Source organism: Sciurus vulgaris (assembly GCF_902686455.1).
Source record: "Sciurus vulgaris genome assembly, chromosome: 9".
Classification (NCBI taxonomy): domain Eukaryota; kingdom Metazoa; phylum Chordata; class Mammalia; order Rodentia; family Sciuridae; genus Sciurus; species Sciurus vulgaris.
The window spans coordinates 64,161,514-64,188,334 of record NC_136469.1 but is presented as its reverse complement, the minus strand read 5'-3'; the positions used below and the strand labels follow the sequence as shown (position 1 = coordinate 64,188,334).

Sequence of the window (26,821 nt, the reverse complement as noted above, 5' to 3'; positions counted from 1 at the left end):
TATATCCGACAGCCTTCTTGTGACTCGACTTGGTTGTCTAATAGTGACCTTCCAAGCAGACTTTCCAAACCTGCTCCTCCCCTCCCCTTAGCCCGCTTAGTTGAGGCCACCTCCAGTTTCCAGTGACTCAGACAAAAACCTCATATTTAGGGTTCCCTCCTTTCTTCTGCTCTCTTTGCCCATTCAAGAGTCTGACTACTTCTTATACCCTCACTGCGGTCTCCTTCCGAGTTCAAGTCACAACCATTATTCTACTGTACTGCTGCAAGAACTTTCTGCCTTCTCCTCAACACTCTATTCTTAACACACAGTTAGGCTAACCCATAATCCCCAAGTCACAGCATGCTACACCACATCTCAAACCCTCCAACAACTCCTTAGTGTCAAAGCCAAAGTCATTATAACTCCTGACCCCAAAACTGCACCACTCGGACCCCCGACCTCCCTGAGTCCACCTTCTCACTCTCCACTTCTTTATCTTGTGGTGTGCTGGCCCCTTGGCTCATCCTTATCAACATCAGGCGTGGTATCCTGCCTTGAGGATTTGGAATCTGCTGGTGTACCTGCTGGAAACAATCCTTCCCTGGACACCTGTTTGCTCCTTCACTTTCTTCAGATCTTTGTTCAAGTATCACATTCTGTCATTTCCTGGTCCTCCTTTAAAACTGCAACTTATCCCTCTGCCTACATCCCAACATGCTACCTTCCTTTCTTTCATTTTCTCCATGGAGTTTTTTACTATCTCATTTACTCTATACTTTCTTTTGTGAGTTCTGGGGATTGAAACCAGGGCCTCATTGATGCTGTATCACTGAATTATCTCCCACTCCTTTTTAATTTTATTTTGAGTCAGGTCAGGCTGGCCTTCAACTTGCTATCCTCCTGCCTCAGCCTCCTGAGTAGTTGGGATTACAGGTGTGTGCCATTGTCCCAGGCATTAATTACATTAGTTATTAATTTTCTCCAGAATGTAAGCTCTATGACTGTTTGGTCTTTCTCTTTCTTTTACTCATTTTTATATTCTCAGGACTTAGAACTGATCTTTAGTAGATGCTTAGTTAGTATTTGCTCATATGTTTGAGACACGTAGTGGAGTCAAATTCATTGTTTACACAGTTAGGCCTCTATAAGGTTCATGCTTTGTCTGTTAAGAATAACATTCAAAGTATTTAGTGAAGGCCATTTTGAATGTCTCATGTGATTAATTTTATTTATCTATAACTGTTGTTCTGTTGAGGATTAAGAATAGAAATTCCCTTGCCTTTGAGGATAAGATGTTTTGGTGAAATCATGAGACAGAAGAGGCCTTCAGAATTTTGCTGGTAGACTCCCAGTGTTTCACTGCTATTTAAGTATGAGTCTATAGCATCCTGTGGTCCGTATGTCCAGCTGCTCATGTTATTCCTAGATAACTGCTGGAGAATTTAAAAAAAATGTGTTTGGATAATTATCATAAACTTTCATCTAGGAAACAGAGAAGCTAGATGATCATAGTAGACCTCCTCAAGTACAGTTTAAGAATTTTAATTTTTAATATGCAAGGAGGTAGACATCCTGTGATTTCTGTTCAATTCTACAAACCCTGAATACCTACCATGTGCCAGGCACTGGGGGCAGGGCCGTAGGCAAGTCAGTGTGTGCTTGTAGAACTCTATGGATAGGAAGGCAAACCTGTAACCACATAATTGCAGTACAGATCTGTGCTAAGAAGGGGTAAACTGAGGCTGGATTATGTCAGGGATGACATGTGAGAAGGAAATATCTGAATTCCCTTCTGAGGATGGAGTTCAACTTATTAGGAAGACAAAGGAAGGACATGGGGGTGAGGAGGACACTTCAGAAAGAGGACAGCAGGTGCCTGGGTTTCTGCTGCTAAGCCACTTGAGTCTGAGCACTAGACAGCTAAGTATTAAGTGAACAGTCAGGTGGGGTGCAGGAAGGATGGAGAAGCTGGCTTTCGGGAAATCACACAAGGACTCTGATGCAGTGCTCACATGTTTGGCCCCTACCCGTAGTTCCTGCAATCCGGGAAGGGTTAAGAGGCAAAGGGGCATAATGACATTTTGATTTAAGAAAGGTGTTTTAGGGTGAATTAGAAGGGGGCAATTTGGAAGCAGGAGAGCACTTAATAGACACTATAGTCCAGACAAAAGACCATGAAGAGTGAATTGAGACAGTGGGAAAGGAGAATCAATGGCTTCAGAAAATAATTTGAAGGAACAAAGGACAGGGCTTATGAGTTGATTGTATGTGGAAAGGGGTTATAAAAGGGAATTTCCTGAACTTTCTGGCTCAGGACGGTGTGGAGCAGGGATAGAGGAGGCAGAGGGCTGATTTCAAGTTCAGACTGGCCTGATCTTACAAGGAATCCAGGTAACACAGCACGATTTTGGCAATGGCTAAGTTGCTCAAAATTCCCATTATTTCTATTAAGAGAGTGGTGCTTTTCTCTTTAAGTTCTGAAAACAAACCAACCCCAAAGATTTTTTGCTTCTCTAGAGTCAGCTTTGTCTTAGCATTAAGAACTTAAATTGGGTATTGATAAAAAAGGTAGTTGCAGGCAAAAGTGGGTTGAAATGATATTTAATTACTATTTTGGCCCAGACAAAAATAATGAAGCACACTAATGAACATTTAGAAATGTATGGAAAAGAAAGATGTGTGAGAATAATTCTGTTTACCATGTTAAGGACTGAATCATCAGGAGAAATCAGTATGAAAGAGCCATAGCATATAATTAAAAAAAAATCATTTGTCATGCAATATTTCCAGAGCCAACACAACCAAAAAATGTGACACTCTTTCGTCCGAAGTAATTCCACAGTGAGTCTCCTTGCATACTCTGTAGTAAGTAGTTCAATGGTTGCAGCCATTTATTTAGAATTCAGTCTTGTTTAGTCAGGAGTACTCGTTCCGACCTCTAAACTATTCATATTTTGGTCATTTCCACACTTCCCTTTGGTTTCACCTTCAAATCTCCCTATCTCTCCCACATAGCAAACTGATTTATATGAGAGAAAAGCCTTTGTGAGTTAGAAGTTATTTTTAGCTCTGTATAAAACATTCAAGAAAAAAGAAAACTAGGTTGAAGTTCAGAAAACAATAAAAGACTTCAACTATAAAACATGAGTGGTCGCCACGGCTGCAACCAGCGATGCAAGCTGGTGTTCAGCGTCTGTCCTTGTGGCTCAGTAACCGCAGCCTCTTCAGCAATTTGGAGTGTATTTGAAGTAATTTTCTCAAGTGTTTCAAAAGCTATGTGATTTTATTAAGAGGTAATAAAAATAGTTATAAGGCAATATCAGGATGACCTACTTCGTATTCTGTTGTTTTGTTTGATATTGATCAGTCCCATTGTGTCACTGAGTGTCTTATTTCAAGAAGCCTTTCTTCAAAGTCTCAACTAAGAAGGCTGCTCTTGACTGCAGGTGTGCAAAAGTTGAACTGTCATTTTGGGGTTACTTGAGCCTCTCTTGGGTAGGTTTCTTATCTTCTATATGCTTCAGAATTCCTATTTATAAAATGAGAATGACTAGAGTTTATTTCATAAGGTTTGTAGGGACCAAACAAGTTAAATACCTAACAGAGTCTGGTGTGCAATAAATATTCTAGACTTATTAACATTTAATGAAAGATATATTAAAAGAGGTGGAAAAAGCCACACAACTCTAAAGAACAAGAAGAAATAGTGATAATCTAAAACTAAAAAGATTTTAACAATTTTAGCCTTCATTGACACATATCAAAGTCCACACCATTCACCATTATATTATAACTCAAAGACTGTACTAGAAATGGGCAGTATTCAATTGACTAATCTAGTTTGAATGCTAACCTGCATATGTATTTCTCCTTATACTCTGTGAATTTAAATTCTGCAGATAAAATTAGCATTCATTTGTTAAGTAGATATTAAACCATACAATTTAATGAATCTGAATAAATATTATTTTCTAATTCCACTATAAGAAATCATTCCTACATCAATGTTTTAAAAGTCCAAGTAGAATAAATTTTTAATCAAAGATATTTTATATTCCTGTAAAATTTGTGAGTTTTTCAGGTTTTTTTTTCCTGGTACTTTAATCCTTGTCACCCCTTCTTTTAATGGCAAGTGTCTCTACCCCACCTCACACTCATCCCATGGCACACATCTCATTAGCTTTAACACTTTATCCAGATATCAGGAGATGGAAATTTCCTTCTAGTCACCTCTGCTCTCCCCAAAGCTCCTAAATTCTGGTGTGATTGTTCCCAGTTCTCTCCTTTGCTTTTTTCTCCTGGTAACAAGGATTCTAGGGGCAGTTGGGCTGATCTAATGGGAAAGAAGAGGTAGGATTTCTGGGACACACCCTGTGGTTATTGAATAATTATCCCTACAGAGTGGGAGAAAATCTTTTCCACATGCACTTCAGATAGAGCACTAATCTCCAAAATTTGTAAAGAATTTACAAAACTTTATATCAAAAATACAAAGAACCCAATCAATAAATGGGCCAAGGAACTGGATGGACACTTTACAGAAGAAAATATACAGGTGATTAAAACATACATGAAAAAGTGTTCAACATCTCTAGTAATTAGAGAAATGCAAACTAAAACAACTCTAAGATTTCATCTTACTCCAATTAGAATGGCTATTATCAAGAACACAAGCAATAATAGATGTTGGCATGGATGTAGGGAAAAAGGCACATTTTTACATTGCTGGTGGAGTTGCAAATTGGTGTAGCCACACTGGAAAGCAGTGTGGAGAATCCTCAGAAAACTTGGAATGGACCCACCTTTTGACCCAGTTATCTCACTCCTTGGTTTATACCCAAAGGACTTAAAATTAGCATACTACAGTAACACAGCCGCATCAATGTTTATAGCAACTCAATTCACAACGGCTAGATTGTGGAACCAACCTAGATGCCCTTCAACAAATGAATGGATAAAGAAACTATTACACAATGGAATATTATTCAGCCATAAATAAGAATAATACTATGGCATTTGCAGATAAGTGAATGGAGTCGGAGAATATCATGCTAAGTGAAAAAGCCAAGCCCAAAAAACCAAAGGCCAAATGTTTTCCCTGGTAAGTGGATGATGATACATAATGGGGGCGGGGGTTGGAGGTGAGAGAAGAATGGAGGAACTTTGTATTACGTTTAGGGAAATGAGAGGGAAGAGCGGGTGGGGGTATGAAAGATGGTGGAATGAGACAGACATCATTACCCTATGTACGTGTATGATTTCTAAATGGTATGAATCTACATCATGCACAACCATAGAAACAAAATGTTGTATCCCATTTGTGAATCATGAATCAAAATGCAGTCTGTAAAAATAAAAAGTATATAAATAAAAAAAGAAAAAAATAATTATCATTTTGGGGGTAGGGGAAGCAGGGAGTGTGACCTAGAGGAGAAAAGGGATTCTGTATTCCCTAGTGTGAATCATGAGAATAGTGACTTGGATTAAGGGAGAAAGAGTGTTAAAAAGCAGAACATTTTCTCTATGCTGAAATTGAGAGGGCAGAGAGGGAGGTGAGAGGAATGAAGAGTTTGGCCAAAGTGTGAGGAAGAGGAAAGCAGGATATCATCTTGGCAGTTGCAGGCACCCAGTGAGGTCCTTTGTGTACTTAATCTCTAGTCTTCAACACAGCACTCTGAAGAAGGTATCTCTGCACCCATCCTGTTCTCATGAAAAGATGAGGTTCAGAGAGAACTTGTTCAGGTTTATGAAGTCTGTACAGGAGCACAGACTTGAATTCAGGATGCCAGACCTCCAGGTTCTTCTCTGTCTTCTAAGCACAGAACTCAGAGGGGGTGACTGTAGTGATCTGGGCTGGAGCTTTGGCTGAGTGAACTCCAGGTAGTGGCTGAAGAAGCAGGACACTAAGACACATTGTACCTATCCAGGACTTGAGCGGTCCTCTGGCTGGTGCCCCCAGGAAAGCAGGGAGGTCTTGAGGAGAGGTACTGGATGTGCCTTCTGTTACCACCATGACCCTGACCACTCACAAGACCAGTGTCATGTGACAGGCATCAGGACTGGGTGTGCTTTTATTTGAAGGCTGTCAGAAAAGCCTCCTCACTCTCCAAAATTATCTCCCAAATTTTTGGCAGTGACTTGAAATGTCTTTAAGAGAGACAAGCCCAAGTTTTTAATTCCATCATTTCTCTTCACGTGCAAATGACCCGAAGAAATAACATCAACTAAGCCATACAAAATTCTATAAACATGGAATATAAATGCTAATGGAACTCCTGTGATTTAGATTAAGAGGAGTTTGAAGGTAGTAGGATTTCAGAACAGATTCAAGTGAGATTTCAAAGGAGGATTTCAAAACTAGAATTCAAGCACATTCAACATTGTGCAAAAATTCTAAGGAATACACAGACAAAAACATTTTGAAGGGAATCAGTGTATCTTTAACTTCTACATGTAGTCCTTCAAAACTAATCTCTAAGAACTTGCTTCTATTTTTCAAAAGAATGGCATCTCTTACATCGAAATTGTCCCATAATACACTGCCTGACAGGACAGAAACTTCCAGCATGCCAGACAGGAGAAATTGGGAATATGAGTGTGGGTACTTGAGAGCACAATGGGGCTATAATAACAGGGTAACCAATCCTTCTAACGTCAGGTGTTTTTATAATCCTTAACTTTCATCAAACTTGGAAGAGGTACTAGGATGCCAGCTGGTGGAATGCTGGACATAAATTTTGATGAGTTTTGTGATTTATGGCATGTAAGTTAGAAGTTGTACAAAGAATTGAGGGACATGTTAACAATATAATGATGTATTCTCGCTTATATATGAGAAGATTCTTAGAATTTGAATCTATTATAAATGACAGAAAGAAATAAAAATGATTTTATCCTGTCTCATTTTAGTCCTACTAACATAAAAATATGACGGAATAAGCTAACTGGGGGAAGAGGATAACCCCATTTCTCCCATTAAGTGTATTTTCTACAATAACATTTCAGAGCTTATTATAAATAATTATTTACTGAAATCTGTAGTAAATTGGGGTTCTTCAGATAAATCATGTACTAATTATAATGAATATACTCACAATCTAGGAGAAATGTTAACACTTGAATTTTTATGGTCATAGAAAATAAAATTTAAGTGCACATTGTTATTATAGAGGAGTATGGTATGGTGATCAATGATAAAATTTTATACCTAAAATGTTTTCTATTAGGGTAAAAATCTATGGAAGAAGTTGTTTGAGATACAAGTTAAAATAGAAAAGGGAACATGATTAATCTCCCTATTATTCAAGAACAGTTTATTCTTAAATTTTATTAATTGATGATATTGGGCAAGAAGTCATTATGATGTTGGCATTTCATTGAATAAATTTAAATCATCTAACAGTCTTTAAAAAGATATAAAATATTTATAGTACATGTAGACCTAACATCTTTTCCCCGTATTTGATTTTGTGATTAAAATTTTTAGATACCTACTTTAAAATGTGTAAGGGGATATATACTTTCTTTGTTTGTTTGATACTGGGGATTGAACCCCACTGAGCCGCATCCCAAGCCCTTTTTATTTTTATTTTTAAATTTTGAGACAGGGTCTCACTAAGTTGCTTACGGTCTTGCTAAACTGCTGATGCTGGCTTTGAACTTGTGATTCTCCTTCCTTAACCTCCCCAGCTGCTAAGATTACAGATGTGGAAGGTTATATAATTTTTAAGTCTTTGAGGGAGAGTCAAGAAAAAAGTTTGAGACAAATGTTCAAGAGAGGATAGTGACTTTGATACCAAAAAGGGAATTTTACCAGGGGAGAATGAGGAAGGCTAAGAACCAAGAAGACCAAAGAAGAGCTTGGTAAAAGTGGGAATTGGTGACTAGTGAATAGAACCCCCTATGTATGTCTCCTGGATCTTTCTGCAGTTCTTTAAGTCACTTTACTTTTATGGAAGGCCAATGAGATCTTGTCAAAATCTAAGACGCAACTGTTCCATTCCCTGATTCAATGCTCTAAAGCAAGTCAAACACTACCATTAAACTTTATTTGAATATCTCTAAAACAAGCATAGCCTACCTTCCTCATAGAGTTCTCATGAGGTGTAAAAACTATAATACATATGAAAGCACTTTTGATGACTACTATGCAGTTTTAAGCTGAAGTGTTATTATGAATATTTCTCCACAGAGTAAATAACCCATTCTAGGGTCTTAAGCCAGTATCTTTAGTTCTTTAAATGACTTTCATAAATTAAGACTTAAGTTTAATTAATAGGGAAGAGTGATATAGATATCTAGCACAAAGTGAAAGATCTTTAAAATATTTTTGGTGTGTGTATATTTTATCCAAAGACATCTCATTAAAATCTGTTTTAAATATATTAGCTTTTTTTTTTTTTTTTTTTTTTTAATTCTTTTTGGTACTGTTGTTATTGTTTGTTTTTGGTACCAGGGATTAAACCCAGAGGTGTTTCTTCACTGATCCACATCCCCAGCACTTTTGAAATTTTTTAAATTTAGAGATAGGGTCTCACTTAGTTGATTAGGGCCTCACTAAGTTGCTGAGGCTGGCTTTGAACTTGTGGTCCTCCTTCCTCTGCTTCCTGAGCCTCTGGGATTATAGGCAAGTGCCACTGTGTCCAGCTGACATTAACTATTTATATGTATCCAGATGCTATAAATGACCATTTTAATCTAACTGGCCATTCTGTGGTTTGCTATTTTTTAGGTGACATGCTCTATGGCAAGGATGCTGCATAACAAGATATAGTTCTATAAGGAGCAGTCTTCACATTGGGGGTCCTTGTTCAACATTCAGTCAAGGAAAATCAAACAAAAATGAAGTCATGCTATTCTAGCTGAAAGTGTCAGCAGGTTAAAAAGAGTTAATCTAGAAGACAAAAAACTGAAGGTTTACAAACTTCTTCTCTCAACATTCACAACTGCCTTGCTGAATCTTGCTTTCCGAAATGTCACTTGTTACTGACTTCTTATTCTTCCACTTCTTGGACATTGTAAGACCTCCAACAACTTAAGTTTTGTTAATCCAAGCAGATGAAGTATGCCCCTCTTTTTTTCAACAGATCAAATAAGTCAAAAGATAGAAAACTCCTCCCAAAGTTCTTACTTTCTTTTGCATCTCAGAAAACTGCCACACATACGTGTCTCCTCCATCTCAACAGCAAGTCCACAATGAAGTTATCATCTCTCCAGTTAGGCTTCAGTCTTCTCTTTCCCTTAGCAGAATATTTTCCACCTCTATCTGTTCACCTGTATACTCAGCCTTCAACTGACCACTGTCTGAATTCATGGTCATCACTTTACTCAAGCTTCACTTTCAAGGGGGACCAGTGGCCTCCTAATTGCCAAGCCCAAAGCCATCTCTTCTTCACTGACCTCCCTACAAATGTCTCTCTGAAAACCTTCCCTCTGCTTCTCTCTCTCTTTTTTTTTTTTTTTTTCCACCATATTATCTGTGCTTTTGCGAAGTTTTCATTGGTCCCTTTCTTTCATCCACCATTTTCTTATGGTCCTTCTTGAAGATCTTTCACTATTTCTCTTTTGCATTTTATGCCAGTTTTTCTTAACTTTTTACATCAGAATCTTCAGGGAGCTTTCACAACCTTCTTCTGTCCAGCCCCTACCTGTAGAGGTTTTGACTTAATTGGTCTGATCAAAGGCCCAGGCAGCAGGATTTTTAAAACCTCCCTAGACGATGTTCACATGCAACCAGGTTTGAGAATAAGAGTCTTATGAGCATCGCCTGGGTGATCTTGTTCATTCTCATGGCCGATAACTCAAAAATCATTAACTTCATTTCCAATTTTTGTTAAGCTCCATCCATATTTCCAATTACTTTCTAGATAATTTCATCTAGATGCTCAACAAATATGAAAAGCATAACAAGTGCTGAATCGATCTCAATGTATCTTCACATTGATTTCTCCATAAACTTGGCTCTCCTAGTCTTCTTCTTAATGGAGTCAGGAATAAACCCTGAAGTTGAGTTTAATTTCTCTTTTATGTTCTAAAATTCTAAACTCTTCATTATTTCATGAAGTATGTGCCTATGATAACAACACACAACACAAAATCATATGCTTATTCTACTTTCAAAAAATTGATGAGATGATGTATCACTTTTTAAATAAATTAAATGACTTTTCCCAAAAGATACTTTTGTCTGGATATCATCTGATTAGCTTATAAAATCAATCAAATATATCCCCCCAATCTGGGTCATTTTAATGGAACAAAGTTCAAAGATGTATAGTTGATAAAACTCTTTTTGGTTACAAAGGAAAAAATGGCTTTGGAGCCAGGCCTGCTTGGCTCTGTATTCAGCCTGATCCCTAATTGAGTTCACAGCCTAAGTAGACTGCAATCTCCCAGAATCATAATCTTTACCTGTATGATGGGAAAGATCAGACCTCCAGGGGCTGTAGGAAGTTTTAATGAGATATGGAAGGGAGAGAACATGGAATTAGGAGATAGTCAGTAAATTTAATTGCCTCTTCCCTAGTACTTAACCATAACTCAGAGTTTTATCAACATAAATGTGTCTTAAACACATTCATTACCCCTCGGTGTCTCCATTAAGAAGTACATTATCTTTAAATTCATAATACCAATTAGGAAAAAAACAAAGAACAAACACCTGGGAAAAATCTGACTTTCAATTTACTGCTGCAAGGACTATAGGTGGTGGTTTAGAAATCCTCATTCAGACAACTCATGGTGACAAAAGTTTCCCATGGTTACAGTGACCATTCCTTCCGGGGTAGGCACAGGAGGAGAGGGCACATTTCTAGTCTCCCTGTGTGAGCACTGGTTTCCAGCCCTGGCAGTTGGAGGATAAGATGTTTAGAAATCCCTCCAACGGTGAGGTCACCCAGTTCTATCCAGGCCTTCGGTCTGGCACAGTGTTCTCGAAACACTAACATGATTTTATTAATGAAGATCATGGATTCCCAATTCGATTACGAGTTTCAGAATTGAAGTATATTGAACCCATATTGTGTGTTTCCAGAAAAGGTGTGTAAAACTGCCATCTCTACTTGTGTGTGGTGTGATTTAAGGAACAACTTTTTTATGGCACCGAGATGCATGGTTTTATAGTTTTGCTGTTATGGCATTTTATAAAAGTCAGAACTATTGGCTGTGTAAGTTCTGTCAGGGAAAGAGAAGTTTTGTAGCAAAGCATGGGGATCATTTTTCAATGATTCAAGCTTCCATAACTTCTTTTGAGTGGCTACTCCAGCATTCAACAACCTTTATATTTCAAAAAAATCTCTATTTCTCTTCCCTAAATGCTTTTCCTTCAGTTTAAATTCCCTTTTTGATTTATACTATCAGCAAAGAGAAAAATGTATTAACATCCCCAATGGGTTGTTCATTTATAGCTCATAATTAAATATGAGATAAATTATAATTCTCAATTTAATCTTGATTTTCCATAGTCATTCTCTCACCTTCATTCACTCCCCTCCATCTTTCTAATTAAACATCATAAAAGCTAGGCTACCTAAGACAGAGTCTCAAATTTCCAATTGTGTTCTCATATTTAAGAGTTTATAAAGTGGGGGTCCATTTAGATAGTTAGCTTTTTCATTGTCATTTATTTCCAGTCTTTTTTTTTTTTTTTACAATTCACTATTAAAAATTTGACATATAACTATGTTCATGCTTTACTACTAAAAACTGAAAGACAAATATTTAGGACAGAGTGATAAAGTTTTTAAAAAGTCAATAACCAAGGCCTCCTTGATTCTTCATCCTTCCCAATTCTCTAGGCAAAAGGAATATATTCCAGGGTTCATATATCAGGGCCTTCCTAGGAAAAGAGGCACCAGGATTAGCAACCATAACTATGTTTAAATACATCAAATGTATTCTCTGAGTTACTTTAAAAGAAAAGCAAATTAGTGTCATAGTAAGAGCTGGAGAATATTATCATGCTAAGTGAGATAAACCAATCCCCTGAAATCAAAAGCCAAATGTTTTCTCTGATATGTGGATGCTAATTCATAATGAGGGGTGGACTAGGGAGGAACAGAATTAGTTTAGATTAGGTAGAGGTGAGTGAAGTGAGGGGAGGGGTTATGGAGGTAGGAAGGATAGTAGAATGAGTCAGACATTATTACCCTAGATACACATAAAACTATAAAATGGGTGGAATTCTACTTCGTGTAGAACCAGAAGAATGAGAAATTATACTACATTATATAAAAGATGTATCAAAGTGCATTCTATTGTCATGTATAACTAATTAAAACAAATAAAATCAGGGCATGGTGGCACACACCTGTGATCCCAGTGGCTCTGGAGGCTGAGGTAGGAGGATCACGAGTTCAAAACCAGCCTCAGAAAAAGTGAAGTGCTAACAACTCAGTGAGACCCTGTCTCTAAATACAATACAAAATATAACTGGGGATGTGGCTCAGTGATTAAGTACCCTTGAGTTTAATCCCTGGTACCAACAAAACAAAACAAAAAACAATTTACAAAAATTAAAAGAATTTCTATTCTGACATTCTGTCTTAAGTTCTGAACAATAGTTCCTAACAAAACAAAAAGGATGCTATATTTGAAACAATAATAATGATATTATGGCTTCAAATAATTATGGAGATATGAAAATAACAAATGATGATGTAGAAACTTTAGATGATAAAGTATACATTGAATAGCAAATGTTCTAAATGGGAGCCACATTTGGTAACAAGTACATCCTTTAAATTCCAAACAAAACAAAAAGCTTTTTCTGATGACATACTTTGATAACCTAGAGAAGACTCTCAGATTGATTTCATGAGTCTTTCCACTATTCGAATCAACACAGGGAGGAGGCACTACTTGTATCATGAAATAATCTGGCTACAACTCCACCTCTAACACCCTGCCAAATATGTACTGCAAATGCCAATAAAATAACAATAGAAATAAAATCAATTTTTTATTAATCAGAAGACTCTAAAGTTCAGATACATAGAAACAGCAACAGAAACCATAACAAAGTGATTCATATGTGTATAATGTTCACTGTGATCCTACAGGCTGGATTTTGTGATTTCTTTCATTGTAATCTTTTATATCCATAAAGCTGAGTTCTTTTTGAGAGATTTAAATATTTCTACATGAGAATTTGTTTATTTCTGAAGTGCAAAGTAAATACTATACCTGCTTTTTACCAGTAGGGCCATGTCATTTTTTTGTCGTTAACAAAGAAGAAAAGATCACTTAGATTCTTAGCAGAGCTACTTCTGCACTAGTTTGTTTTTGGTCAGGATCACACTGACAATGAGAGGTACACAGCCCCCAAGTAGCTATTGGCACTCCTTGCCCTTTTGATACATGAACTTGTTAACCCTGGGATTGGTTAAGGAATTGTCTAATCATACATGTCAATAATAAAGAGCAAAGCACCTTGCAGTTTTCTTTCCTATTCTACTCCCCTGTGAAAGACAGATGTGTTGTGTCTAATTATTCACTGATTGGTATCGGGAGAAACATTAACATAATTGGCACATTTGTCCTAATTAACCAAGGAAAACTGCCACATGCCACCCAAGATGAAGAGTGAGCCCTGCAATGGTCCGCTAGAAAAATCCACATCTATCAGAAAGGTTACTTTGTTAATCTTAAACTGGGACCCATCAAGTCAGACGCTGGGATGAAAATGACACACAGACTTGAAGTGTGTGCACACCTGTGAGAATGGAGATTCAGCCTGGAATCATTGTATACAGGTACATTAATCAAACAAATGGGAAAAGCAATTATGGGGCAATTATCAGAAGCACACTCAGCCAAGCTAAGCTTCTCCAAGGAGCATTAGCTATACTCTGGGAGTCTGCCAAGTTTACCAACTGGTTTAGAAATGACAAGTTTGAAGTTTTTGTATATTTGTTAGTCATAATCTTGCCTTTTAGACCAGTACTTCTGAACACTTGCTGCATTTTAGAATCATCTGGGCAGCTTTTAAAAAGCTCAGTAATCAGGTTGCACTGCATACCAACCAAATCAGTATCTCTAGGGTGGAACAAAAGGGGCAGTATTTTTTAACCAATCCCAGGGGATTTCAGTAAACCTTCAAATGTAAGAACCAGTACTGCAGGCTGGTTCTGATGATCTTGCTAAAATGTAGATTCTGATTAAGTGGTTGATGGTGATGCCTGAGATTCTGCCTAAGAAGCTTCCAGATCATGGAAATGTGGATAATCTATGTGACACAGCCTGAATAGGAAGGGCTTGAAAATTCTAAAATTATCTATAGCTAATACATCTTCTTTATACTTTCATAGATAGGGTTTGGCTCCAGCTGCTCCTGAAGTTGAAATACCAGTATATTTTTTGCTTCTCATATTGACAACAAGTGCCTCAATGTCCCTTGTTGGGGCTTTAAATCACCAAAAAAAGTATTCTGCTGTGGGGAACTGTGCTAGATGCTCTCTCTTGCCAAGAATGGAAGGCCCTTTGGCTATGCAGCTACTTGCTTCTCAGATTTGGAATAAAATAAATATCCATTCCCTTCTGTGTTGACCTTTATACAATATACTTTGCAACTTTCAGAAGGTTTGTGAAAGTATGCATATTTTTATGCTTTGAAGTAATGTTGGTCTTCGAGCAAGTTGAAATTATGTATTTAGACAATTGTTAAAAATAGAGAAAGGAATGAAAAAAACAAATGGAAGCTGTCGTGACATTTTGCTCAGTTTTAACTTCTGCAAAAAGGAATTTGCAAGAAGGGGAATGTGTTTTCCTGCTGTGGAAATACTCCTTAATTGCACATATGCCTGGCTCATTGCTTTTGAGAGTTCAACATACATAGACTATATCATGGAGAAAAACTTTCTTGAAATCTGAAAACTTCTAAAACCTAAGTTAAAACATGAAGATATAAAAGCATGCAGGCAAATGAACTAATAGCAACAAAATACGATACATAAACCACTAACTAACCCAAACTTAAAACCCTTAAAACCACAGAAGAATGACTATATATAAGAGCATCTTCCAAGGGAACAAGACAGCATTGACATGTCTTTAAAAGGCTAAATTTTTCAGGGTATAATAAATAAAAATTAGCAAGTCCATGGCTAGTTCTTAAGCAACTTTAACTATTTACTTGCTTTTCAGGATAAGCATCTCCCTGACTTTCTTCTTATTTATCCGTGAAACCTGGTTTGGACTACAGCTAAATCTTTAGAAAAACCCAGGTTATGCTCTCCATGACTGCCATTTCCCATCCACAATGAACTTATGATAAATGATGTTTGTAAGTACTTAGAGAACTGTTAAAAGAAATTCCAAAGTAAGAGAACTCATCAAAAAACAAGATAAACTTTTCTGAACAAACAAGGACCTCAAAATAAAAGACCCTCCTGCTCTATGATTATGGGCATTGGCCAGGTCTTTGCCTGCTGTTGAAGTACCATTATAATAGAGACTGTATTTGAAATAGCTTAGGTTTACTGGCCACTGATTTTAGGTCATTTTAGATTTTAGAAAAGATCAGGCTATGGATCTGCTGAACTTTAGCATGGAAGATCTCACTTTCTTCTGAAAGAACAAGTATCTCTATAGTTAGTACGATCAAATTTAAATGCCACATTTAGGGTCTTTAATTTCTATGGAAATTAAAATATGTTCCGTATTTCTCCACTTTTCTCTCTCTTCTATTTTCACTCAAGGACAAGCAACCATCTTCTTTTCCCTGGGTGGTGGCAAGATTCCCTAAATGGTGTCCCTGCTTCTGTTCTTGATTTTCTAAAACCTATTTTCCATGCAGTAGCCAGAATGATCTTTTAAAGACATATATCAGGTCCTGACAATTCCATACTTAAAATCTCCAGTGGCTTTTCATACATTTAGAAATGATTCCAAACCATTTTCCATATCTGTAAATCACCGCCCTTCACCTTCCTCCTCCACTGCCCTGCTCTTTATTGCTCACTGGGTCTCAGACAAGGGACCTCCATTGTGCTCCTACAGCCATGTCAGCTCCTACTGAGGATATTCTTTCTCCTGCTCCCAGTCTTGGGAGTTTTCTGACCCAGATCTTTTCAAGACTGGCTTCTTCCTGTCATTCAGATCTTATCTGAACATTTACCTCTTTGGATAGATGTTCCTTCAACTCTAAAGGACTCCCACCTGAACAACCACCCCTCCTTCTCACATGACCATGTCTTCCATCCTTTAACTTATAGTCATCAGGAAAAAAAAAAAAATATATATATATATATATACATATATACATATATATGTATATATATATTGACCATTCTTGCTTGTTGTTTTTCTCTTCTTGGAACTTTGACTTGTATTTGCAGTAACCACAAAAATATGTGGCACAGAGTCATTCTACTACATAGTTCTTAAATAAATTGATGATAAAAAAATAAAATCCAAATTTTGTACTATAGACTTGAAGCAACCACTATGTATATGTAGAAAACAAGTTCTAAATCTATAATAAGTCAGAAAGGATTTATTGTTTTATCTTTTTTTTATAAATTGATGTTTATGTTGTTAATTTTATTATATATATAATTTTTTGGTTCCAGAAATTGAACCCAGGGGCGTTTAAGTTCTGAGGCCCAGTCCCGGTCCTTTTTTAAAAATATTTTATTTAGAGGCAGGATCTTACTAAGTTGCTGAGACTTTTTGAACTCTCGATTTTCCTGTATCAGCCTCCCCAGCCACTGGGATCACAGATGTCTGCCACTGTACTCAGCTTTCTTACTATAACTTTTAATTCACATGATTATATGGGCTTGGGTGAGCTCTGTATGTATTAGAGGTAGTTCAGAAGAAAAATGTGTGGGAATGATCACACAAAAGAGGTGATGGTAGATGTTGATTAGACTACTGCAAAGCTTAAAAACTACTAGTCAAGAAAACATACTTGTGAAAACCTGTTTTCAAGGCTGATAATCATCTCATAATCCAAACCCCTTCTTGTTCTACACACATGCTAGGAGAAAATTCCAGCTGATATTACTGGGCACTGAAAGCAATGTCTCCCTTCAAATTAGTATTCAAACTCTTCTTTTCTCTCAGAACTTCTTTTGCCTGCAAAGAATATAAAGCACAGCTTGGTAGACAATGCACCTGCATGGAAATTCACTGACATGAAGTTCCAATAATGAGGAAATGACAGTGAAACAGAAACCACTCTCATGAAACACTGTGTTACGTGGCCATATTAATAATCAATTAGATGGAGAGCCACCTGATGCTGCACATGTGGTAGCACCTCCAGCTGCCCGTGGCTTTATGCCTTGACAGCATCAGCTTAAAAAAAAAAGTCTGTTCCCTATTTATCATGACTAAACTCAGCAAAATAATCTATTCTTCTGCACTTCACTCCATATTTTCCCACTTGCTAATTAGAGATGCAAATGTTGATAAATAAGATGACTGTTTTTAAGTACAACTGGGTCAATAAGTTGAACATTGTGCCCTGTTCCTCCAATTACACTCCTATGAGAAACAGCTCAATTATAATTAGGGAAGCAATTATCCCCTTGTTAAAGGTGAAACAAATCACAAGTTTTAGTGAAAAATTCAGTTTTGCTCCTTTTTCCATGCCAACTAATCTTGTATCCATTGATGTTTTGATCCCAGTGGTCTCCAAAAGGGATAATCTGATGAAATAAAGCATCTCTGAGTGTATTTCTGACTCACAATGTGATAGTTACATTTTCTAGGCATAAACTAAAATGAGCAAAAAGGGATTAATTTCATAGAGTGCTGCTATTATGCCACGGGAGCAACCCAGCACCTATCCATGGGCGTATTAATTTTCTTGTTTCTTCAGGGAGATGGGAAGGAGGTTTGTCTGCTGAAATGGAGACAAATGCAGTATTTGAAATGGAAGGAAGGAATTTTATTTTCGGCTCGATCCTAGCCAAAAGTGTTGTAAAAATACTGAGCAATATGCTTTGACAGTATGTCTACAATGGGTTTTTCTTTATTTTACCCAGTCTACCTTGAAATTTGAATATGATTATTAGTAACCTCCCCTATAATCCTTGAACTTAAGTATGTCTCAGTGGCCTTTTATTCCTGGTCCTAGTGAATTGGAACCTTGCTCTCAGGTTCAGGTTGATGGATTCTCCCTCCTCCCCTGTACTGAGTTCTCTCAAAAGGGTTGTGTCTTCAGAGTGAAAAATATCCTTTTCTCTCATTTGGTCAACTATGAGAACCTACTTATAGACCCATAATCTGTTGGTGTTAGAGATAAAACATGAACAAAAGAATCTTTTGCTCCTTATTTGTCATGATCTAGTCAGACAGGCAGAAGAGGAATCAGGTAACATTTCAGTACAAGTGGTGACAGTATAAAACTGTGACTATCGAGGCTGCCAGTTGGTCAGTCACACCGATTCATCTATACCAGGTGTTAAATACTTAAATAGTTCTGAATGTGTTGCTAAATAACAGAGTACCCCATACCCCATACCCTTTCTGGCTCCCTGAGATTCCTGGACTCCCCTATGGTTCAGATGCTGAAGGGATTATATCAGATAAAACACAAAGTTATCAGAACTCCATTCCTATGCTAAGGACACTGTGCAGTTATTAAATATTTTTCATAATATCCCTAAATAAAAAGGAAGGATGTAGGGAGACTAGAGAAGAAAGTAGCCATGTCTAGACCTCTGAAACACTTATTCTCTATCCCTATGGTCCCCATGACTTAGTTTTTCTTAACCAATAAGTTTTGGGAGGAGTTCTGAGTCAAAACTGTCACCACATGGAGAGATGGTGTATAAGGAATCCTGGGTTGACCTCTTCTTCCGGTGAGACTTTCTTTGTTATTTTCTTTCCTTGGGCTCTGAACAGGAGATCCACCAACAGTAATCTCTGCCAAATTTACCCTTTGGGAGAAATCATGAGGGCTGGTCCAATATCTTGGGACCAGGAGAACCAAATGAATGAAAGTAACTTTAATGATAAAAGTAGAGAAGCACTTCATGACTTCTTGTAGCTATTAAGAGGGACAAGTCATTTGATGGCATTGTTGAAAGGGCATTTCTTTGTTTTAAAACTCACAATGTTATCTTCTTCATAGCACTTGTGAACTCCAAACCAAAGCACATGGCTAAAAGTGTACATGATAGCATCCTGATGCTTCATAGAATAGAAGTTTTTCCTCCTCATACACAAGGTGCTGAGCAGGGGCAATGTGCTCAACAGCTATTTTGAATTCAAGAGCCAACTTCAGTTTTCTGTGGTAATATCATCATAGTGCTAATAATGTGTCATATTTCTTGATTACTTTAGATATTTTCTAAGTGATAGTCATATATCATCTCATTTAAATCTCACTACCTAGGGGTGCCTTATTATGTACCTTTTATAATGGAGGAAACTTAGATGCAAAGAATTTAAGTATCTTGTCCTAAGTCAAAGAGCTAGAAATGATAATGCTTGGGTTTAAACCATGAGTTCTATGAGGAAATCAGGGTCAACATTCTACAGAGTAGACTAAAGAAGGTCAAAGTACAGAAATTAAATGTTACCTCAGTAGTGCCTTTGCCATTATTTGCATCAAATGCAGTGCTATCATAATTAAGATTAGAGTTCTTGAAAAACTAATTTGGATAGGAAAAGAAAAAAATACTGCATCCTGATATTTTGCAAAGAAAGCTTCTGACTACTCCCTCAATGAAGCTAGACATATGCTGATAAAACAAGAATCATTTGAATTGATCAGCCACATGTTCTTTGAATATTTAATATCTGACTCTCTTTCAGAATCATTTTGCCTTGAATAACAAAGCTGTACATATCCAGCCAGATCTGATCTTCTAGGAATTGATCTAATTATTGTAAAACCTATGAGTTTTACCTGCTGGTTCCCTTTTAAAATCAAGATTTCCTTTTATACTATTTTTATGCTTTAAATCTCCTTAAACAAACAAATGAAAATTTAAAAATCAATGCACTTATATTTAAACTAAAATGATTGTATAATCCCTTAACTCCCTAAGTTACTTTTCATTCCTTCTTTTTTTTATTTATCTGTCCCTCATGAGCAAATATGGCAGTTGTAAGGTGTCATGTTAAGGTGTTCATTAGCTTTCTGATCTTGGTGATTTTAATAGTGCTGAAAAGAATCTACACTGGAGTTTATTAACCTGCTCTTGAGCGTGTGTGTTTGATCTTTCTTCAGACTTCAAAAAAAAAATGAAAAAGTAATATGCGTTAAATATAGTTCTTTGAATGTCAAATGGGTATATGATTTTTGAGCTTGCCAAGTGTTAATTGGTCTCTTCCCCAGTGATGATACAAATAAAATTCACAGCCAATTAGTTTGCAGTCATGAATCTTTACTCCTTGACAAAGTGAACTACTTTGTTGAGGAGACTGAAAAAAATGAAGAACACCAGAATTTCCTCACTGAAAGTCTTTGCAGGAATCAGCTACCTTTAAGAAATTTTGAGTGCAAATGAGGCTAGGAGAGCCATGTTACTCATGATATGTTTTGGTCTTTAAGGGGGTTTGATGAAAGAAATTTGCATTAGAATTTAAGAACTATAATTAAGCAGACACATACACTACTGTAATCACTGAAATGATATTTCATAGAGAAGAGTTTTCTTCTTTTTGGTCAAAGTAAATCATACTGTGTCTTGGTGCTGGAAGATAAGGATATGATTTTGAATGAAATAGCTACAATCAAGCAGTCTCTAATTCAGTGCTAGAAAATGCCATGGATGTCAACTATAAGGCAAAAAATTGCTCTCTTCTGTCAAAGTGAAAAAGGAAATTTTGTTAAAATTTCCTGTGAGATATTTACATTGCCTCTTAGACATATGAATGACTATAACAGAAAAATGGAGTCATTTAGGCCCTAACTAAATTTTTAATTGATTTATTACTATTAGTTTGAAAAAAGGAATCAGGTTTGATTTTGTTGTCATGGGACCAGCTAACTAAGCAGATTCCCACCTTGGCTGAAATCTCTAAAAGATTGAAAAAATGTGAGAGATCAAATTATTAATCAAATAATTATGAATCATTTACTAATTATTAAACACTTTTTGAACATTGTTTTAAATTTCATTGATAGCAAAAATTTCAAGTTTTCATATTATGAAACATCCACTAAATCTTATACATCGAATGACAATAGGTAATTGCAACACCTGACATCAACCTTTTAACACATCTAAAACTTCTGAATGACTCAAATGTAGCATGGAGGCCAATAAGAACCACAAATAAGCACCTATGTCACTTGTCAAATTAAAATGTGCCTGGGTCTATAGGACTGGGCCACTAAAATAATCATGTTGGATGCATATCAGGATGTCTCCTAATGATCCTGTAAAAGGTATACATTTTTAGAATTTGGGATTACCTGTTAATGAACGAAAGTCACAGTATTAGAATTCCTCAACAGGATGCCCTAAGATGGTGATCATTGTCCTCAGGAGAGCATGCAATCTCCTGAGTCATGCAGGCCTATTCCCTCGAGACAGGCATTTCCAAAGGGCATTGTATAGTTTGGTGCTGATGAAAAGTCATGATATAAATCTGAATCATAATACCTTATTAACAATCAATAGGCTTTCTTTTAGCCGACACAAAAATGAAGAGTTTAATGGAAAGCTTATAGAATGTAACTAATTGACACAATATCACTGAAACATGTTCAAGGCATGTGGATATGGCTTTTAGGGATGTCCATGATTATATCATAGAATAGGAAATGCACATGTAGAGTGTACAGACTCACAGATACAGATTCACACATATCCTTCTCACACAAACATTTTTTGCATATTATCAAGTGTCACATTAAGTCATATCATCTCCCTCTATAAGTGCCAGATAAAACAGTATTTCTGATTCCTTGAAAGAGAATGACAAAATTAAACCAAGCTGCCTGTGGCTTTGTCCAGTGGGGCATTCTAATTGACTCCCAAGTCATTAATCAGTTCCCAATCAATCTATTTTGCCAGCAGCAGGCAGTTAGGACTCCATTACCAGCCATTCATCATGCCATGCCCTAATTCACCGCACCATTAGCTATGGATTAGGCCTCTGATAGAATAACTAAGTGCCAATCGCTAAATGCTAAGAATTTTTGTTACCTCAGCCACTGGGATCCCCTCAGGTGGTCGACACTGGAGTAAGACTTCCTGTTCCAGGGACACTTCCTTTCCCAGGGGTTCCTGCTCAAATGTCTTCCGCAGATCTAGAAGGTACAAGCGATAAAATACATGTCAAAACTAAATTACATATCCACCTTTACAGAAAGTACAAAAAAGTTTTAGCATTTTATATCTTTGTAATTTTTCAGTCACATGTCAATACTGTGCCATAATCTTGGTGCTTATATTCTCTATGGTGGAAATTATGAAATTCAAAGGCTATGAATTATCTCTACTTTAAATTTCAACAGAACCTCTGGGGATCCTCATTTTAACCCTTAGTAAAATTCATTAATTGCACTTCTTTAGTACTTCTTGATACTCAACTATGGTGATCACATTTTTAATCAAAAGAACCCCATTCTCATGGTTCTTATTCATATAAAGTCCCTTGTGTACAGAAATATTTTCCTCTTTTCTCACAATAGGTACTATTAAAGTTGTAGTAACTCTGGAATCTTTTGATCAATAAATCAAAAACAAGCTTCTGTGCAGGATGGAAACTAGAATGCTGGAGTCTTCAAAGAAAGAATACAACTTCTTGAAATGTCTCAAATATGAGGCAGGGGAGAGAGCAAATATTAAGAAGAATCCAGAAATAACTCCATATCTAATCATGAGGCCATTCTTCAATTAGAAGATGAAATAGTCTTTTCTGCTTAAACATACCAAGTACCTAATTATGTGCTTATATAGTTATAGTTACAGCAATTTTCAGCAGAGTTTTAGAAAGTGTTATTATAAGATACAAAAATATTAGAAACCAGCTTATTATTGAAGCATATCAGAGGTACATACTTCAGGCGACAGGTTTAACTAGCCATTACTGAATGTCATATGATTATTTTATTTTAATGCATTGGCTTATGCTCTAAATAAGTTTTATCTAATTTCTAAAGTTAAGAATGTAGTCAGTCAGAAAGTTTTAAAAGCAGCTTTAAAAAAAAAAAAAGCTCACAAATTTTTATTTTATTTTATTTTGGTACCATGGATTGAACCCAGAGTGCTTAACCACTGAGCAACATCCTCAACCCTTTTTTAATTTTTTTTTTTTTTTTTTTTTTTTTTTTGAGACAGGTTCTCTAAGTTCCTCAGGGCCTCACTAAGTTGCTGAGACTGGCTTTGAACTTGTGATCCTCCTGTCTCAGCCTCCCAAATCGTTGGGGTTACAGGCATACACCACCATGCATAGCACAAATTTTTATTTTGTACACCTACACTTCATTTCTTTGCAATAAAGTTACTGGAATTTTATCCAATGGATTTCAATAAAAATTATGCCTCTGTCCTTCCATCCCATGCCCCTGTAAAGATAGAAGAGTCAGAAGCACCATTACATCCTATTGAATTAATAGGTGGAAACTGTAGGCACCATACCTGCTATTATTCTCCCTCCCCCACACCATTTTACAACCCAGATTGTCAGTCTGTGAACATCCCAGCCAGCTATTGGTCTGCTTATCAGCCTGTGAACATCCTAGCCAGTCATTGGTCCACTCATCAGCCTGTGAACATTCTCATCAGTATTGGTCTGTTATTAGCCTGCAAACTACTTAAGAATGGCTCCTCCACCATTTTCTCTCTCTCTCCTTGCTTTCATGCTCTCTCCTCCTGGCTTTCACTCTCTGTCTTGCATGAGGGCTCTCTCTCTCTTTCTTTTTTTCCTCTTATTTTCTCTCTCTCATCCTGCAGGGAGACACTGCCTGTTTGCTTAATAAAATCTTTCGTGTGAGTTCCTGTGTCCGAAGTGGTTGCTGGGTGCTTTCAGAAACCCCAAAACTCTAGAGACATGCCTCTAGAGTCCCTAATGTCCCTTCCAGAAAACACCACTTAGAAAAATGCATTGAAGAAAAATATCCATTGTTACATATTTACCCCTTTCTTGAATTTCTTGGCAGAAGAAAATCTCCAATATTATAGTGGTTCTAAAAATTTCTACCAGCAGGGAACTTCTAATTTAGTTATCAAGAAATTTTAGTTATCAATTATAAGATGGAAATGAATATTTAGAATCCACAGTTACCATAACTTGGATGGTATCTAAACTATGTCCTTGTTTTGCATATGAAGAAAATCTTTACCAAAATGCCCAAAATATCACTGCAAAATACCTGATGCTGTATTTGAACCTGTTGACCTCTGAGTTTACACAAGTTGCCATCCCATGCATCCCTCTAACATCCCTTTGGTTAATCTACACCCTCCCGGCAGAAACATTAAAAATGTTCTCTTCTAATATAGTAGTTTCTGTTTGTTTTTGATCCGCATTGAGATAAAACTTCTGCCAAACACCAGATAATAATAAAAAGACTAGCAATGAATAACTTCTATGGGATAATTGTTATATATATATAAGGTATATCTTGTTGGCAGAAAATGACACCAAAGAGCTCCCATCCTGTGTGAAGTAGAGTGAAAACATAATGACTGGAATTAGTTCTCAAAATAAATAGCATACTGACTCACTCTCAAATTAATCAGGAGCCCACAAAATGAGGTGAAGAACAAGAAAAAGTGAGGCATGTATGTATCTAAAGAGTCATCAATATTTATTTTCTTCTTATGGTAGACATTTTATTAGGTATGTAGGATGAAGCTGTGTAAGATGCAGAATTAAGACTAGAGAGGTAAGCTGAGGTCTGTTTATAAAAGTCCTTCCTGCCATGGTAAGGAATGCCAAGCCCTCAAAGACTACTAAACAAAGGAGGGAGATCAGATGTCACATTGCCCCTAGAGTGACAGATGGATTGAGGTGACAGTGAGGAGACAGAGGTCATTAGGGGCCCATTTGGATGGACCAGGAAGGATGATGGGGTCCTGACCTCAGCTAGTGATGGTGGACAGGAAGAAGAGAAAGCAAATTTTAAAAGTAAGTAGATGAGACTTTCAGGAAGACCTAGGTATTTGGAGAGTGCCAGGAGGCAAGAATATTGCTATACTTTAAGCTATGTGTTAAGTTGGTACTAATGCTAAATAAAATGGCACCCAACTGGGCAGAGAAGTGGGGAGAAAGATAACTTTATGTTGATATGTGTTCAGTTTAGTATATCTGTAGGATAATCAAATGGAAAACCCCAGTAGGTCCAGTTCATGGATTCTGAACCTCCACACTATTAGTTTTGTGAATTAGAGAAGTTTACTTGTTGTGAGGTTGTCCTTTCCACTGTAGGATGCTTAGTAACATCTCTGGTTTCTATTCACCTAGATGTCAGAAGAAGAACCCCTTGTATCCTTGACAAAATTATTGCCATCTGACAACAAATGTCCCCTAAGAGAAAAAACCTCTCCCTCTCTTCCCTGAGAAACAACAGCCTAGAGTTTGAAAAAGGAGTCCTGGTAGGACTTCTTGGGCTTCCTTGTCTAGGCAATGACTGAAGCCACTAGAGATAGATGACATCACCAGGGGAGAGAATGAAGCAAAAGGACAAGTGGGTTCCAACATTTAAGAAGAAAGATTGCCAGCAAAACTGACAGAGTGAACCAACAGGTTGGAGAAAACCCAAAGAGTTGTGTCAGAGGAACCAGGAAGAAAAAACAATGAAGAAATATGAAGATTGACATGACAAATTCAGCATAAACAAAGGGGAGAAGTTATTGGTTTGGGAATTTAGGAGTGAGGGGCAGTGGAAGCCAAGCTGTGTTGAGGAAGGAGTGCATGGGAATTGGGGGAATGACTGCTAGGTGCACCTACTACCCTTTTCCAAAATTTTATGGTGACAGAAGTCAGCGACACCACTAAAGGGCAATGGATTTGAGTGTAGCATGCTATCATGGTTGTTAGGATGTGGTGTAGTTTTTGGCCCCCTTTTCAAATTTCTGCACCATGAAGGTACATCTTAGGTAGTCCTCACTTCCCAATTGAGAATGGTGACAGCCAGAGGCACCTACTTAAAGAGCAGGTTTAGCTCAATCATCATTGCATGCCACATCGTTGTTTTGTTTTAATGGTTTGGTTTTCAACTCTATATAAATTTTATCTAATTTCTAAAATGATCTCACATTTAACCCCACACAAGGCAATACTTCTTCCTGAGAAACGCTTTTAATTCCTGCCATAAAACCTCTCCTCCAGCTTTCGGGATGTGTAATGAGTGCAGAATATATTGTGGCTGAGCAGCGCAGCAGCTGCTCACTGCAGCCTCCACATTACTCTGCAGGGGGAGGGTGGGAACATTTTCAGCATATCCTTTATCATTTGTAGAGATGTGATAGAAGGCAGGCCGGATGCCTCGCAGGCAGAGGGAACGCAAGGGTGACGAATGAATAAGCATGAAAAACGGACACTTGTCAGCTAGGAATTAGATGTAAAACAGAATGGTTCAGAATAATGTGGGCCTTCCTGTCAGAAAAAGAGAGATGAATTTTTGCCCTTGGAAGACCTTTAGGATTCTAGGTTTCTGTTTTCTTTCCATTAATTCTAAGGTTGCCTAAAATATGTAGCATTATAACTTAGATTACTTTTGCAAAGTCAACTTGGCCTGACTCTGATTTTAGCTATTGATTCTACCAATTAAAAGAAAAATCAGCTCTGTCATGTGCATGCATTCAGAGATGTTTACTCAAGAACATGAATATTGGCTTACTAAATCCATACACTGAAATCCAATTAACGGATGTCAAATCAGACTTGAAATGATATGAATTTCTATTGACCATATATATACATA

General features: G+C 37.0%; 1 protein-coding gene across 1 annotated transcript in view; it reads right to left on the bottom strand.

Annotated features, from left to right (window-relative positions):
- Window positions 1-26,821, bottom strand: part of LOC306670170 (netrin receptor UNC5C-like) — a 356,297-nt gene that overhangs the window by 75,038 nt on the left and 254,438 nt on the right. The window contains 1 exon segment of the mRNA XM_079154743.1: window positions 22,095-22,198. Within this exon segment, the coding sequence (XP_079010869.1) occupies window positions 22,095-22,198 (104 nt within the window).